The sequence below is a fragment of the Atractosteus spatula genome, chromosome 21, assembly GCF_055471065.1.
Source record: "Atractosteus spatula isolate fAtrSpa1 chromosome 21, fAtrSpa1.hap1, whole genome shotgun sequence".
NCBI lineage: Eukaryota > Metazoa > Chordata > Actinopteri > Semionotiformes > Lepisosteidae > Atractosteus > Atractosteus spatula.
Genome location: NC_142726.1, coordinates 5,953,085 through 5,968,417, shown reverse-complemented (window position 1 = coordinate 5,968,417; position 15,333 = coordinate 5,953,085). Strand labels below are relative to the sequence as shown.

Sequence of the window (15,333 nt, the reverse complement as noted above, 5' to 3'; positions counted from 1 at the left end):
ACCTCAATGCTCGGTGAAGTTTCACGACACCCGCACGCTCGCCACGAGCACTTCCTGGGGTTGGCAGCGCGCGCCAGAACCTTTTTTTTTTGTCACTCGACCAAAAGGAGTTGTACGTTTTGAAGCCACTACGCTTTTATGTAGTGTGCATGGACAGTGAACTTCAGTGAAATCAAGGCACGTTCCGTTTTAAAATCTGATTAATAAAATTGTGCACTATTTTTACAAAAATAACAGATGCAATAAGCATTCAACGTGTAGATACTCTATGTTCTTTGGCCTAACTCAGGGCCAGTGAAATACCCTAGGGTAAACTAGAGCTCTCCTGTCCCAGTATCAATAAACTGAGCTCTTGGGATCCCTTTACGTTTAAGAGACCATCGTAGGACCCTGCACTAGAGCCTGCTAAATCAGTACCCAGGGCTTGAACTTTGGGGCAGACCTTGATTTGCAGTGTTGTGGGACGTATTTAGGTAGACCAAGGTCAGTCATGATCTGTGACAATTGAACGATTGCTTGAAGTCCCCAATGCAATTGCTCATTCCTGTAGTACTACTGTATGTGCACTTACTACAGTATGTGTTCTGTACTGATCGAATGTCCACGTGTCACAACATTTTCAACATTTATAAAAACTTGTGAACAAAATGTATAAAAAATGAAAATGTTAGCACCTGTTAACATTTACATAAATCTTAGGCTGGTTGCATAAATAATCATTATTACTAAAGCTGTTTAAGCTTAAGGCTAGTAATAGAATAAACAAGAGGTTCCATGAAGCACTTTGTCTGTCTAACATTGAATGAGACTGTCCAGCTGTAGGTCAGAAATATCCAGTGCCTCTGCAGACCTGTACCTCAAAACCACAAAAAAAATCAAACAACAGTCACAGGAAACGAAAGGGATTAGAGTGACTTTATAATAAATATAAAGAAATGAAAATTACATGTGTAACAGTCGTGCAAAAAAGTACAAGAAAGGTGTCAATCTCTAGGTCAGTCTCAACAGACTCACATCGGTACAGTTTTTCAAATTTTAAATACTTGTCACAAGCTCACACAGAGCCTATTCCCGGATTTCTCATTCCCCGAAATCTCGGTAACTCTTCCCCCAGCAGGCTCAGCATCATAGCTGCTCCTATTTGTCAAAGAAGCCTTTATCTCCCAGCATGACCCCGGACAGAGAATCATGCTTTGATTGCTAACCTTTGGAAATTTGAAATGCTTTCCCCAAATTGATTGTTTCTGCTTTTTTTTTTCTTTCTTGTGCAAAATGCCTTGATCATTTTTAGCTAAAAAGAACCAAAAGGGTTCCCGTTCTTTTACTAAACTGCCACCAAAGTAAAGCTATAAATTACAAATGTAATATATACATTTATTTTTGACCACTGCCAGAGGGGACTGTGGCTCTCCATGGCCAGGCCTGGGTCTATATATTTATTCTGCTGAATTATTCCCAGCCCAGAAAGATTTCTGAAAAAAAGACAAGGAGGAAGCACAGGAACTTTGCACAGAACATGTACGTTCGAGGAAATGGCTCACAGTAGCATCCTGCCAGCCCAGGAGTGTTGAGCATATTTTTAATAAGGTATATTTCAAGGCTAGCTATTGTGCCACGAAAACATGCAAGCTGAAACCACAAGGACTCCCTAATAAAACATTACTACAGAGGCACTAACTGATGTATTAAAGTAGGGACCCTCTGACAGAATGGATTCAGCCAGTTTCTTCACAGCATCTCTGGCATCACCAGCATCTACGTCAGGCTGTGTACGGGACAAAGACGTGCTACTGGGCAGTTCTCGTCAAGATGGGTCATTTTAATATATCAAGGCTCATAACAGGAGCACACAACACCTACTGTGTGCCCCTCTTCCCACCCCCCATTAAGACATAAAAAGTGGACCTCCTATGGTACCAACTCTGCATCACGAAGAGAATTGGGAAAACAACTCTACCAACCCTCCCACGTTATTCTCATGTTTGTTCTGTTGACTAAATTTATGGCAACTTTACTGAGAGCCCAGTTATCAAACACCCAGAACTATCTTTTTGCTTTCAATATAGCCTTTGTTTCAAATCAAGACACCACTAATCTGTACACTGTTTGAGAGGATCATGGTATCTTCAGCCTGTGAAATATACTGCAGCTTTTGAAAGAATATTAGAGGAATCTTCATACAGGGATGGGGGTACTATAGGGGCAGATCCTGTCTGTGGAATGCTTGTGGAGAGCACTCCAAGCTATCACAGGAAGTGTGGCTTTGCAAAATTTAAGACTTAGACCAACTCATAACCATTTTCGCTATTCCTTTGGCAATAAACACGAGAAATACTGCAGCTGCAGCAAGCTGAAATGAAACAGAATGACAAACTACTTACAGTTATCATCTGCTTCTATACTTCTTAAAACTGTAAAACATCTTCCTCAAGGAAATTCACTAGTGTGCCAAACTCCTCAAAACTTCAAGGTTAAAGAGGTGGAATACTCATATGAGGTTTTGTTTTCTGAACATATCAACACTGTTCGGTGCCAAATTGCAACCCAATCTAGCAGCAGCTTTAACAAGGTGTCAATTTATACCAGTGCAGCTGGGGACACTTAAGTGCTCTAGCACTGACGTCAACTGTGACCGTCCGAATTGTCCATCCCAGCATTCCGCAGCTGCTGTAACAGGACTGTCTTTTTCCACAATGCTCATTGTACCAAAAAACAAGTTTTGTAAATAAACACCTCAGGGATGTGCTATCTCTGAATATTGCTCATCGAGACAAAATACGGGACTAGAGTCACTCTAGGCACACTAAAAATGCACAGTATACTTACTGTAGCCAAACAATGAGAGGTATTTATTTCAATCGAAAGGTCTGAGGTACTGTACAAATGCAAAGTGTGAGGATGCTGAGCTTTTAATTACTTAATTAACATGGACCATACAGAAGGTCCCTTCTCTCTGAACTCAGAGGTTCTGAAGAACCTCAAGTCAGTAGCAACCACGCTAGGAGCCAGTGAATAAAGGTTTCCACTTAGAAGTCCCCTGGATTTAGTTCCAGGAGGGGTAGCAGTGGTTTTTGTTAAACAGGACCATGGAAGCAAAAACACACTGGAAGAAGACATGCCAACCGGATATGCTTCCTCTCTCTTTCAGCATCAAAGGGTTAAGGCAGAAAGTCCCTTGTTCTGAGGTCAGTGCCACGCTGCCACCGAAAAAAAAAACCCACTGTCATTTGTTTTAGGATTTAAAAACAGTTGAAATAAAGCTAGAAGAGTTGCCAAGGTAATTATACAGGACCACCCCAAAAGATGAGCCTTTCATGTTGACCCACACGATTCTGGTTTCCTAGCCTTTCCTGTGCCATTAAGGCTTATGCAGAATAAATCTGCTGGGTGAGGAAAGGCAGATCAAGACGTCGTCTTTCGTGGACAGCTCCATTGAAAACTGCACAAATGCAGACATAAAAAGATAAGACTCGGTATTCAGTTTAAAACGAGAGAAATGTCCTCCCAGTGGGGAAGGTATGATTACTTTGGCAAAGATCACGTTTGGTTTTAGTCGGGGTTTTTTTCGTAAGAATTAGACCCAACTGGGAGGGGCCAGCTGGCGGTGGCTGTCCTGTGCCGAGCGGCGGCGCGGGCGCACTAGGGTATGAGCTGGCACAGCTCCTCGTCGCTCAGCTCATTGGCGGCGATGATGTGGTCCAGCTGCTGAAGGTAGCGCTCCTGGTCCTCCATGAAGTGCGGGATTCGAGTCTTCCCCAGGACGGCAAACTTCCTTAAGTGCTCCACATCCTCGTAGGACACCTGCGGGAGCCAGGAAAGAGAGAAAAGGATCCGCATGAACTCCGCATGAAGTGCTATCCTCCACACAGAATTCCATACAATTTATAAGGCATCTTCCCAACTAGCTCTCTTTTAATATTTACTTTTCAGATCCAAAAAAACCTTAATGACGTGCATTTCCAAAAGCGCTTTTCTTAAGCTGTTCAACTCAAACGAGTACCAGTTCAGTACCTTTCCAATCTTCTGATAGATGATAAAGATGCTAGTATCAGATTTAATAACGGCCCTTTTTGTTCAGAAGTACCAGAGAATACAAGAAAGACAAATTTCTTTACCAGTTTGTTAACAAGACGTGCAAGGCAGGCTGCAGTACTTTGGTAGTCTGAGGACTGAAACCATTTAAAAGATGGTACTTAAGAGTGGCCCTCCGGTAACAGCTGAAGTCTTAAACACTAGTGCCCAGATCTGGTGCATCTCTTCAAACTGCGGTGTCACGGCGTGACAATTCATGCTTTACTGTCTCCAATTTACCGTTACATCAAACAAACTTCCATTTTCAGACTGATGATGTCAAAGACTCATAGGTTTTGCAGAGGTGAAAGTGTAACTTATACCTCCCTTTTATTCAAAGCAGTTTGTAGTCATTTTTGCACCAGCTGAGCACTCATTTTGTCCTGTACACAGACAAGAAAAACCTTTTCCTTCTGAGAAAAAAATCAATTTTCCTGGTTAAAGTGCAATATTCTTTTCTCTTTTCGGAAGTTGTCAAATAATTGCTTTTGATACTCTGTGCAATTTACATAAAATGACACTTTCCACAAACCTGTAACACAAACGTCTTTTGAGTAACAAAGATCAGTTAGCATTAGGGGGCAATACCAAACAGCCCCGTTTACACCCCTTCGTTGAGTTTTGACTCCTTGACCTCAACATCCTAAAAACGCAAATCTGACCTTTCTGGCCTGAAAAAAAGTACCAAGTCTGGTGTAAATCACCGACAATTGGGTTTAAAATTGAACGTTTCACGCTGTTCACCATAGAACAATCCCACAATGTCCATGTAAACAACTGTGTGCCGTGAAAGCATCAGACTTCCACTGACCTTGCCCAGAGACACCAACATTTTGAAGTCAATAGTCCTCCGATGCCGCAGGATCCTCAGAATGCCATCCAGGTACACTTGATCCTTACTGAAACACCCTGGAGATGCACAGGAAAGACAGCAGAGTGACAGAGCACCACACAGGAGAGATCATAAGAGCACAAGATAGGTTACAAATGAGAGGAGGCCATTCAGCCTGTCTCTCTAATTGAGCTGCACACTGGGGATAAAGAACTGCTTCCTGTTTCCAGCAATGAATGCACATCCTTGTAATTTATACCTGCGTCCTCATGTCTGTGTTTCACAATTGATCTAGAAGTAGTACTCTGGGTTGAATTTGGGTTTTGGCTATTTTTAACACAAGGTACTTGTACTAAGTTGCCTCCCACATTGGCTCGTGTTAAATTTGATCTTTGAAGTGGTTGCTATTACTTTCAGGAAAGGGGAGCACAGTGAGCTGCGGACCCAGATGCTGTGAAAAGCACTCTCTCTGTGCAATCGTGAACGCTGGGAACAGGGCACAGGGCAGTAGGGCACCAGAGCCCACCACTCACTGTTAGGTCACGACGGGAGACCAGCTGCCTAGCTCATGTGTGGGCACAACCCACAGTCACCCATGAGCCTAAGCCTTTCGGGAGGTGGGAGGTAAATGGAGCAACTGGGAAAACCCCCTATGAATAAAGGAAGAGCGTGCAAAACCTCCATATGGACTGGAATCGAACCTGTGACCCTGGAGCTACCATCACACTGCAAGTATTTAGAGCCCCTTCTGGCCACTGCCCTGCATTTACCTCGCTTCCTTCAAAGGTCAAAATTAGGCTCATCATCCAAATATCGTCCTCATCTTAGCAGACACCCGTATCCCTGTTCTGTAGGATTTACACTACACAAATATTTACAGTATATAATCAGTGGCTCCCACAAGAAACACCTATGGCGGACAATGGCCTGACTCTTGTGCTTGATTACAGCCTGCGATCAGTGTGTGAGTGTGGATTCTCCAGATGGGCTTGGGGATTTGGCTGGGGGCTGTGCTACCTGGGGGTAGGCAGTGATTTAGTAGACCTGGGCTGGTGCTGCTTACCCGGGCGGGAGGTGTCCGTCTGGCCCCTCTTGGCCCTCACGCAGTACTCCCAGCGCACGGCGGGGTCGTGGACGAACTGGCTGATGTGGCCGAAGAGCTGGCTGAAGCTCATGTGGCCGGCGTGGTAGACGGTGAAGTAGAGGAGCGCGGCGCGCCACAGGAAGGGGTGGCGGCGGAACAGCACGCTGTGCAGGCTGGCCAGGCCCTCCTCCGTGGGGTTGGCCGGCTTCAGGCCGAACTGCTTGCGCCCGGCCGCGCTGTGCCAGGGCTGCTGGCTGTTGTTCACCCCCCGGATGTAGTGTGTCCCTGCACAGGTCAGAGGTCAGAGGTCACAGGGCATCACACTGGGGGTATGGTGCAAAGTCCAGCTTCTAGGTGGGTGCCAGGCTCTAAACACTTTAGGTCTTTATAAATTGGCTGGATGAACGCACATTCTCCCTATTCGTCAAAGGCTAAATATAAGTGACAAACTGGCTGTATTGTGTTTTCCCAGATAAATGTTTGATTTCCTTCTTCTATAAGTTACTGCCCTATAAAAACAACTTGGAATCATTGATTACTTTTGCTGTTGTTATTATTATGATGTACATAGTCTCTGTCTCTGAAATGTTCAGAGAGACGTCAGGTGTCTGTCTGTGCCACCCCGTGATAATGAGAAGCTGCACGGGCAGAGAGGCGGGTGAGGGGAACAGTACCGATCTCGTGGCGCAGCATGCCCTCCAGCCAGTGCTGCCGCGCCCCCGCCAGGTTGATGGTGAGGGTCGGCCGGCAGCTCTCCACCATCATCACCGCCTGGGACAGCAGCTCCTCGGACAGGCGCACCACCACCTGATGGAGGGACACAGAGACAGACAGGCAGGCCGCCGTGAAGTCTCTGCACTGGCCCAGAGCTGCGACCACTTTTATTTCTCCAGCTCCTGTGTGTGGCAGCATTCATTGTCAGTGGGCTGATAAGAGAGGCTACTTTACATAAAGCATTTCCCACACCTCCTTCGGAGGTCGAAATGAGGCTCATCATCAAATTACTGTCCCCATCTTAGCAGACACCCTTATCAACTATTCTGTAGGACTTACAATACACACATATTTACAGTAAAAAAATCACTTCCATCTCTTCAGACTCTTCGTACACCTTTATATATTTCTAACACAGGCTAATAGGATTCAAGTTGTTGAAAAGCCTGGGAAAATGCTAAAACAGGATATTGGTCTATGTAATAATGTCTAGCAACAAAAGAACGTGGGCATGAAAAAGTGCAGGGACTTGTTCAGATTTTGGCATTCTTCACAAAACTGAAGGAATTTCAATAACAAAGCAAATTTCAGCGTCTACGGACAGTCATCCAGGATGCCACTTCATGTCCTCCTGTTAAAAAAAGCTATTGAGAAAATGTTTAATTAATCTAAAAACATTAATTTATCTACGGTATTATCACGGAGAATGACCAGAGGGCTACCAGCAACAAAAGTAAATTTCACATCCCTTGCTCAACAGTAAAATCAATGTTCAGACAATAAACTGGTTAAAAATGTGCTTATAGAGCTTGTATTTTCTAGATAAGTGCAGCATTATTTCAAATGATACAGAATTTGGTTTCAATGCCTGGCTACAATGGAACCATTGACTGAGAGAAGTCTCTTAAGAAGGGAGACTCCCAGACAGAAAAGGATGAAAACTCCTGACCAAAGTACAGAACTTAATGTTTTTATTAGCATAAATATCTCCCGGCATACAAGAAGGATAAGTAGTGTCGCCACCCTGTCACCTGATCTCGTCAGATCTCAGAGGCTCAGCCCAGTTGGGCCTGGTCAGTACTGAGATTGAAGAAAACCAGGCTGCTGTTACTGGGGTGTTGGTGGACCAGTAGGTGGTGCTCTTTCCTCTGGATCAGAATTTTCAAATCAAAGCCTTAGTATGGGGGTGGGTAAGCTCTTATATTATCTGATATTAAAAGTGATCTGGGGTGACAAACACTATATTAAAAGCAAGGAATTACTGTTATAAGCCTTTTGACACTTCCTCCTGATCTACTGCCAGTAGGCCTCACCTCGCCCACACAACCCTCCTTCTGCAGGTATTTGCGCACCGCTGTCCAGACACGGCTCTTGGGAAGAATGTTGCCCCCGGTGGCCACCTCAAAACTCTCATAGGATCCATACTTCCGGAGGACGCACTGCATGATTCGCACAGCCTGTACAGGAACAGATGGCACAGACACAGCTGTCACAGCTGGCAAATTGCAGCAATACTGAGGCACTGTCCACTGGACAGGGTGAAAAGAAGACTAAAATCATGGGGATTCACTGTTAGCACCATATTAGTTTTCTTAACCCTTCGATTAAGGGCTGGGATCAGCCTGGACTGGGCTCCTTAAGATCCGGACTCCTGTATTTTCTAGGGCACCTGCAGATTTGCAGTGATGTCAGTGAGTCAGTTTCCGATAGGCCGGTGGTTCAGAAGACAAGCCAGCCCTTCATTCTCCCACTGTGGGTGCGGGGGATGTTGCACCAATCTAAGACGATTATCAATTCCAAATTGGAGGAAAGGGGTGTGAGACTAAAAATACATACAAAAGGGTTTCAGAAACTTCACAGTCCTCAACCCAGTGCATTTTAACTCTTAGGAAGCTATATCCACGAATATCCTACCAGTCTGAATTGCATAAAGCATGCTTCTGCTAACTGTTTTGAGTTTTCTTTTTCTTGCTACCCTACCCTCATCAGCCAAATGAGAGGAAGTTTTAACTGCATGTTCAGCCACCGCAGAAAGATTCCTGCCCCTCAGAGTTTCGCTGAAGGCTGCAGTAGGGCCTGTCCTCCAGTCTGGGCTGATCAGAGACAGAGGACTGCAAGAGAGTGATGTGCTCACTCTGCAGTATTTCTAAAGGGAGATGACTGTTTTAATGAAGTGCTGGTGTCAGTACAGTGAACCCCCCACTGTAAAATAAATCTTAATGGCTCAGTGTCTACTTTATCAAAGATATCTGCATTCAAGATATCTGACATTCTAGCTTGCAAGTCTAGTTTCTTTGGTATCATGTGTAGATCAGAATATAATTTGCCACCAAGAGTGATGTTTTCTTAATGCCCAGGACACTTGGAGACCAGGCAGCTTTTTAAACTTGCCACGCAACTCCAAGTAATGAACATGTAATTACGCCTTTTCTAAAACACACCTGGCCGTTTCATTACTGTTCAGTGATCCTGAGGTTCACCACTCCTGCCACCTAGTGGACTGAGTGAACAACTGATGCCCGGTTTTACCGATTGTATCTGAACCGAAATCGCAAGTCAGTCCAACGCTTTTTATTAACAATGACCTGGAGGTGTACAGAGCTTTGTATAATATGCGTGGGACTGCACAAAGCAAGCAATGAAAAGAAAGGTTTGTGTTAGTGAACGGCCCGCGCTGGCAGAGGGACACACCTGTGACAGGAACTGTCCCGAGCCCTCGCAGTACTTCTCCAGCACGCTGGTGGGCTGGGGCTCGGCGTACTCGAACTGGGGCTCGTACTGAAACCCCGACTGGAAGAAGGCCTCGCGCTCGCGCTCGATGTTGACGGGGCGCAGGGCCACGAGCAGGCAGGTGGCGCGTGGCCCCGTTGGCGTGGCGGGCGGCAGCGCGGCCCCCGCCCGGGCGATGTGGGGGAGGGAGGTGGCCGGCCGCATGCGCCCGCGGCCCCCCGCCGGCCCCCCGTTCATGGCGCAGGTGCTCTCGCTGCGGCGCATCCAGCTGCCGCGGCCCGTAAACACGGGGCTGGTGAGGCTGCGGGGGGGCGGCCCGGGGGCCCGCGCGCTCCGCCAGGCCGGGCCCCGCCTCTCCTCCTCTCTTCTCGCTTCCAGGCTCGCAGGCCGCTTGACCTCTGAACCTGCCGGCTTCCCGTCCTCTCCCTCAGCCCCCCGGGCGCCCCCGGCCCCCTTGGGCTTGACAAAGGTCCCAGAGACAGGACAAGGGTGGGGCCTCATCCCGTTGCGTGGCGACTCCCTCTTGGCCGTGCCCGTCCGCTCGGTGGCCAGGGTGCCCCGGCCGGCTGCCCGCTCCACAGAGCCCCCGCCAGGGTCCAGCACCATCTCGGCAGCCGGGCCTCTCCCCTCCCTCCGAGACGAGCCACCTGAGAGCACAGGGCAACAGTGCCAGATCAGTCACAGGCACACACAGCCACACTCACACTTAGGGTTCGAGGCCTCCACCAGGGAGTGATGGAGATCATCCCAGCCTCTATCACAGTGACAGGACGGAATGCACACGGCTCCTTTTCTACAGCTGGGAGGACCGGTGCAACCTGGTCACCACCCTTGTATCAAGTGGCACATCATCTCTAGCCTTTTCAACTATGGCAGAGGGTGATGCCACATGTCCACGGATCACGCGGTCATGCTGCTCAGTTACCAGAAGAGGCTGAATTGGTCCTCAGCAGAACTGAGCGATGGTCTCTGCAGGAGAACCACACAAGCATGATAACACTGCACTCATGTGCACTCATTCAGGCTCTCATGACTTGTGTGCGTGGTCAACAAACATCACATGTTCCTGAGATCATCAATTCAAACATCTTAGAGCCCATTGAAGAAAGTAGCCCAGTACACAGAGGTGGTGACTACTTGACATTAGTATTAACTCTGCTATGAAGTGTGCATTTCTAATATTATTTTGATCATTTTGATCAAAACTACAGTACTGTATATCAACTAATCCAGATATGTCAACAAATTGCAAGAATTAGACTACTACCATAAAGGTACATCAGCCAATCAAATATAAAGTCCTGATTTAATACCAAGAGCAATAGGGAAAAGAGGCAGCTCTGCTATGCTCAGAATCCTCTCTCTAACAATGGTGAGAGCGCAACAGAATCAATTCATTCTGCAGCGCAAGGAGCCATTCCCAAGTTCTTTTAACTGGATCTGCAGGGATCTCACGTGCTCCTGCTTTGACATCTGGACAGTTAAAGAGAGCATATGAAAGGAGGTGCTGTGCCTGCGCTTCTGTGTTGAGGTGCTGTCGATGGGACAGCTGTTAGAGCCCAATTCTGTAGGTCCTGCTGAGAGAGTCAATCTGCCACTTTGCACAGTCATCACCTCTTGTGTTCAAACCCAGCTTACAGCACTCTACAACCTATTCTTTATCTAAGGAGCTTGAAGTAGAAATAGCAAGCCAATTTAAGCAATTTAAAAACATGCTTATTGTAGTGAATTGGCAGGGCAACACAGTTCCCAGAATAAGTGCACAATGACTCACTCACTCACACGCAAATCATGCTTTTAGACATTTACAGAAATACTGTGTATTATTTACTCAAACGCCTATGATCATATTGACAAGCAGCACCTTTTACAGGAAGAGTAAAAATCTCCCATCATGCAGTGAAACTGTCAATTTTCTCTTAAAAATCAAGGAACACACAGGTCACCTCCATTTTCACTTTGGAGGGTAATATGTTGTTACCTTGTAATTTTTAGTAATGTTATAAATCTAATTTATTCATGCCTTTTATCAAAGCAAAAGCACTTTTTTTCCATTAAAAAGTTACATAGTGCAATGTGTACAGTAATCTAGTGGTAAGGGGGTTACTTTATAAGTTAGTGAAACAAGAAATACAGTACAAAACACTAAAATGATGCACATACAGTAGATGAAGAGCAAGATAATACATTTACACCAGAAGAAAAAAAGTCTAAATCATGACCTAAAATGCAAAACTCAAACACGGAATAAAACACAGAAGAATAATCCTGCAAGGATGACAGCTAAAATGATGATTAAAAAAAAACAATTCCTTCTGTTCCTGCTTTCACTGCAATACTGAAAAAATGCACAGCACTCAGATCAGGGCCTAGGGCATTAAACAGGAAGTCTAGCACAGAGGAAGGAGCGCCGGACTGGAACTAGAACCCATTATTCAGAGCTGAGGCTCATTCCCAGTGGTCTCAGCTCCATGTGAGAAGAGCTCTTCAGTTCTTGAAAGCAAGAACCTCATTATCAGGAGAAAAAAAAAAAGACTGTGACAGTCACATGATGGCAAAATATTTTTACCGCATGTGAACAAAACTGTGGTTTGGATAACGTACGTTTCCTCTTGCTAAGCAAACACAAAATACAAAGATATACCTTATCTGGGTTTTTAATACACGCAAAATGCTTTACAACACCGTCCAATTAACACGTTTTTAATGTTTTATAATACATAGAAAAATGTGTAGAGTTACTGGTCCTAACATTGTGCATACCTTACCTATTACAACAGGAATAGTTCTGGCTTCATGATAGTCATCAGAGAGCCACTTATTCCTTCTGGATCCTGTCCCAGTAGTGCAGGACACTGGGCAGAACTAGACCCTGAGTGGGATTATGGTCCATCACAGGTCACACATATACACAGACAATCTTAGAGACCCTATTTGATGTAACCAGTGTATCTTTGGGCACAAGAAGAACACACAACTGCTTTGGCGTGCCACCTAATATTGCCTACTTCTGTCCCAGTCTGCTGCCCAGTGACTAAATCTGCCCTCTGGGTCATCGAGGGCTTGCAGAGGGGGGAGAGGCAGGTGATGTCATTGCAGGCGTCTTAGATTGTGCACGTACTGTACAAGCCAGACCTCTCCTTTGTTGCTAGAAAGGTTGCAGTAATGATAGTAGTACGAGAGACACAGCTCAAAGTGTATAACTACAGCCACGCCTAGCAGGTACTGCAATTCAAGAGACCAGATTTCAACCTCCAACGATGGCTCCGAAGAACAAATTCATTAACCGAGCAGGTTCCAAACCCTGGGACTTAGGGAAAAAACATGCAGGAACGATGCATATTTAAAAAGGAAAAAAAGGAATGGCTTGCAGAGACATGAACTTCCTAACTTCGTGGGGAGCATGCTTAACATGGGAGTTTTTTCCCGTTTGCTAGAGGCCAGGGGGTTAAACTCCATTTGCTCTTCTGTCTGGAAGCCTGGTCTGGAGTCAGCTGTCACTGCTCTCTGTCGAGACAGATGCGATAATCAGACCGGACACAGCAGGAGGATCCCACTTCCTGCCGTTTCCAAAGGGAAGCCGCGCCACAGACATGAACAAGACCGGAGTAAAGTTCAAGAAGAAACAGTGTCTCCGTGTCCTGGGGTGTGTGCCAAGTCAGCTGCCACCAAACCCGGATTCACACCCACTCCATCTGAACGGACCGCAGAACCTCCTGAGGCTGCAGCTGCCTGGGATGGCACTAGGGCTTGTGCTGACACTCCCAGCACAATCACTGGAGCACCTTTCCGGCAGTGGAGCAAAATGTCAACTGAAGCTAAAGCCAAATAAAAAATCTCATATTCATAAAGATGTACTGTGCTAAACTGAAAACTCAAAACGATTTCTGGGAGAATCAGTGAAAAGGGTTAGACTTGGCAGGGAAGAGTTTTTTATCTTCTGTTTTGACAAGCTCCACCTGTCCAGACAAAGTTGGTGCAGATTTGTCCAGGACTCTGCTTTTGGTCTCTTCCAAAATGAGCCTCAGAACTCAGTGCCAGCTCTACCCATTCATCCCCCTCAGACTCCAGCCTCTTGACTCTGTATCAGAAGGAGAACCTTCCTGCAAGACTAACAGCAGTGGAAAAGGCCACGTGCTGGATCACTCTTGCTGTATTACGACAGGCTAGGTTGTGTGTTTACAGACGTTGTGCGACCACAGCTAGCTCCATGCCTGTGCTTCCTCAGTAACAGGCCTGGAGTCTGGGCCATGCTAACCTCCAACGCAGTTCACTGAAATGACAGCTCCGTTGTGCTCTTTATTCACACAAGCTCTGGCATACAGTTGTGTTAGCTCTTCTGTAATAGTTCAAAAGTGTTCATCAGAGTCGTAGCTACCTTTCAAGAAAAGACAATGCTTGCGTCCACACCTCAACTCTCACAGCTCCTATAGGACACTTCAGAAGAACAAGAAACCCCTCTGGTAGTTCTCTCTTCGGTGGTCTTTCCCTTTTCAGGCGAATTCGCTGACAATTCATCCCGCTGTTGGAGCTCCGCAGAGGGAGCAGATGGAAGCGCATTTTTTGCCTTCATCCATACTGTATATATAGAGCATAACACTTCAGCACTATATGATGCTAATTCCAAATTTGCTTTTAAAAAAACCCCACAAATGGCAGGAACTGAAAAGCAACCCTATTATCTGTCCATCCTCGAAACCGAGCGCCTGTGGGGTCGGTGTCCCGTTATCCCGATCGGTACCGGGACAGGCGGGTCAGCCGGACCGCAGCCAGAGAAGATCGTCGGGCAGTCGAGCCCGCAATTGTGTTTCTGTATCCGTAGGACCGCCGGGGACCCACGTCTAGCTGGCCGCAGTGCCAGTAAAGGCGCTCCCTAGCTCTCACGCTGCTGGAGAAGGTGGTTTTCGCCGCCGGATTAACGATACGGGTCGGCACGTATGCACTGCCATCACTGCCCACTCACACTGCCGAGCTTGCCTGTTCCAGGGACAGGTCAGACCTTGTATCGTTATACGACCTCGCCGCCACCCCCCAGGCCTGTCTCTTCCGCCGCTTGCTGTACACAGCAGCGCTGCTATGGATTCGCCGGTTGCTTCCCAGCTTAAACCGAGCGGGGATCGCGAAGTGCAAAAACCCACTCATCATTTAAGACACAGCGAGAACAAAAGCAACATGTGCCGATTACACCAGCGTGCTAAATTCCGTCCGGATGCAGCGATCGAAGCGTTCCGAGGCGCATCACCCTTTAACATCACATTTAAAAACAACGACCGTAAACACAACTTACTTGGCTGTGGTTGGGGGATTCTCTCTGGTGGTTAACGCATGGCCCCTTCTGCTGCAGCACACAATTGCAGAAGTAGCGGTTCCTAATATCCGGCGCAAGCAGATGCTGCCAGACCCTCGGAACTGACACACCGAAGCAGCTGATGGGTCACATTGTCGGAGCGTCTGCGGTGCCCCGCCCCCTGCGTGCCGGGGCCCCGCCCCCTAGATTGAGCAACCCGCGAAAGCCACGCCTAGACCACGTCCGCCCAGCCCCCTCATTGTCCCAGCACACCACGCGTAGGGGCTTTTAACTGGGCGTTTATCCAGTGCTACAACATACCTCTTTATTTTAATTCCCATGGTTATTAAACTTGATGAGTAGGAGAAATCACAGCGAGCATTTCAGCCTTGGTAAAATTAATTTTAAACACTTTTTCTTGGTCGGAGTCAGAAATTATTGTGTGCTGTACCTGTGCGATGGGTTCTCATAGCAGTAATGCAGGCTGCGCGGATCACTGGATGGAGACTATGACACGCCCTGTGGTAGCAGGAACATGGTCAGTGTACCTGGGAGAGAGAGAAGACAAGACGCTTTTTCTGCAGGTGGGCTTAAATATTCCATCACCATAGCGAC

The 15,333-nt window shown here is 46.7% G+C and overlaps 1 protein-coding gene across 1 annotated transcript; it reads right to left on the bottom strand.

The window, feature by feature from the left end:
• Positions 1–901: 901 nt before the first annotated feature.
• On the bottom strand, positions 902–14,845 carry kiaa0895l. Its single transcript, XM_088939093.1, has 7 exons — positions 14,719–14,845; positions 9,393–10,078; positions 8,015–8,158; positions 6,662–6,794; positions 5,967–6,272; positions 4,883–4,980; positions 902–3,801 (listed from the first exon to the last, which is right to left on the bottom strand). Exons 2-7 carry the CDS (start codon positions 10,035–10,037, stop codon positions 3,640–3,642), a joined length of 1,488 nt encoding a protein of 495 aa, XP_088795219.1. The 5' UTR covers positions 10,038–10,078; positions 14,719–14,845; the 3' UTR covers positions 902–3,639.
• Between the last annotated feature and the right edge of the window lie 488 nt (positions 14,846–15,333).

Coding starts and splice junctions, on each gene's coding strand:
- kiaa0895l (XM_088939093.1), bottom strand. CDS start 10,037: ATGGTGCTGGACCCTGGCGGGGGCTCTGTGGAGCGGGCAGCCGGCCGG. Junction 6,273..6,661: donor CATGCTGCGCCACGAGATCG/GTACTGTTCCCC, acceptor TGACCTGTGCAG/GGACACACTACATCCGGGGG. Junction 4,981..5,966: donor GACGGACACCTCCCGCCCGG/GTAAGCAGCACC, acceptor GTGCATCTCCAG/GGTGTTTCAGTAAGGATCAA.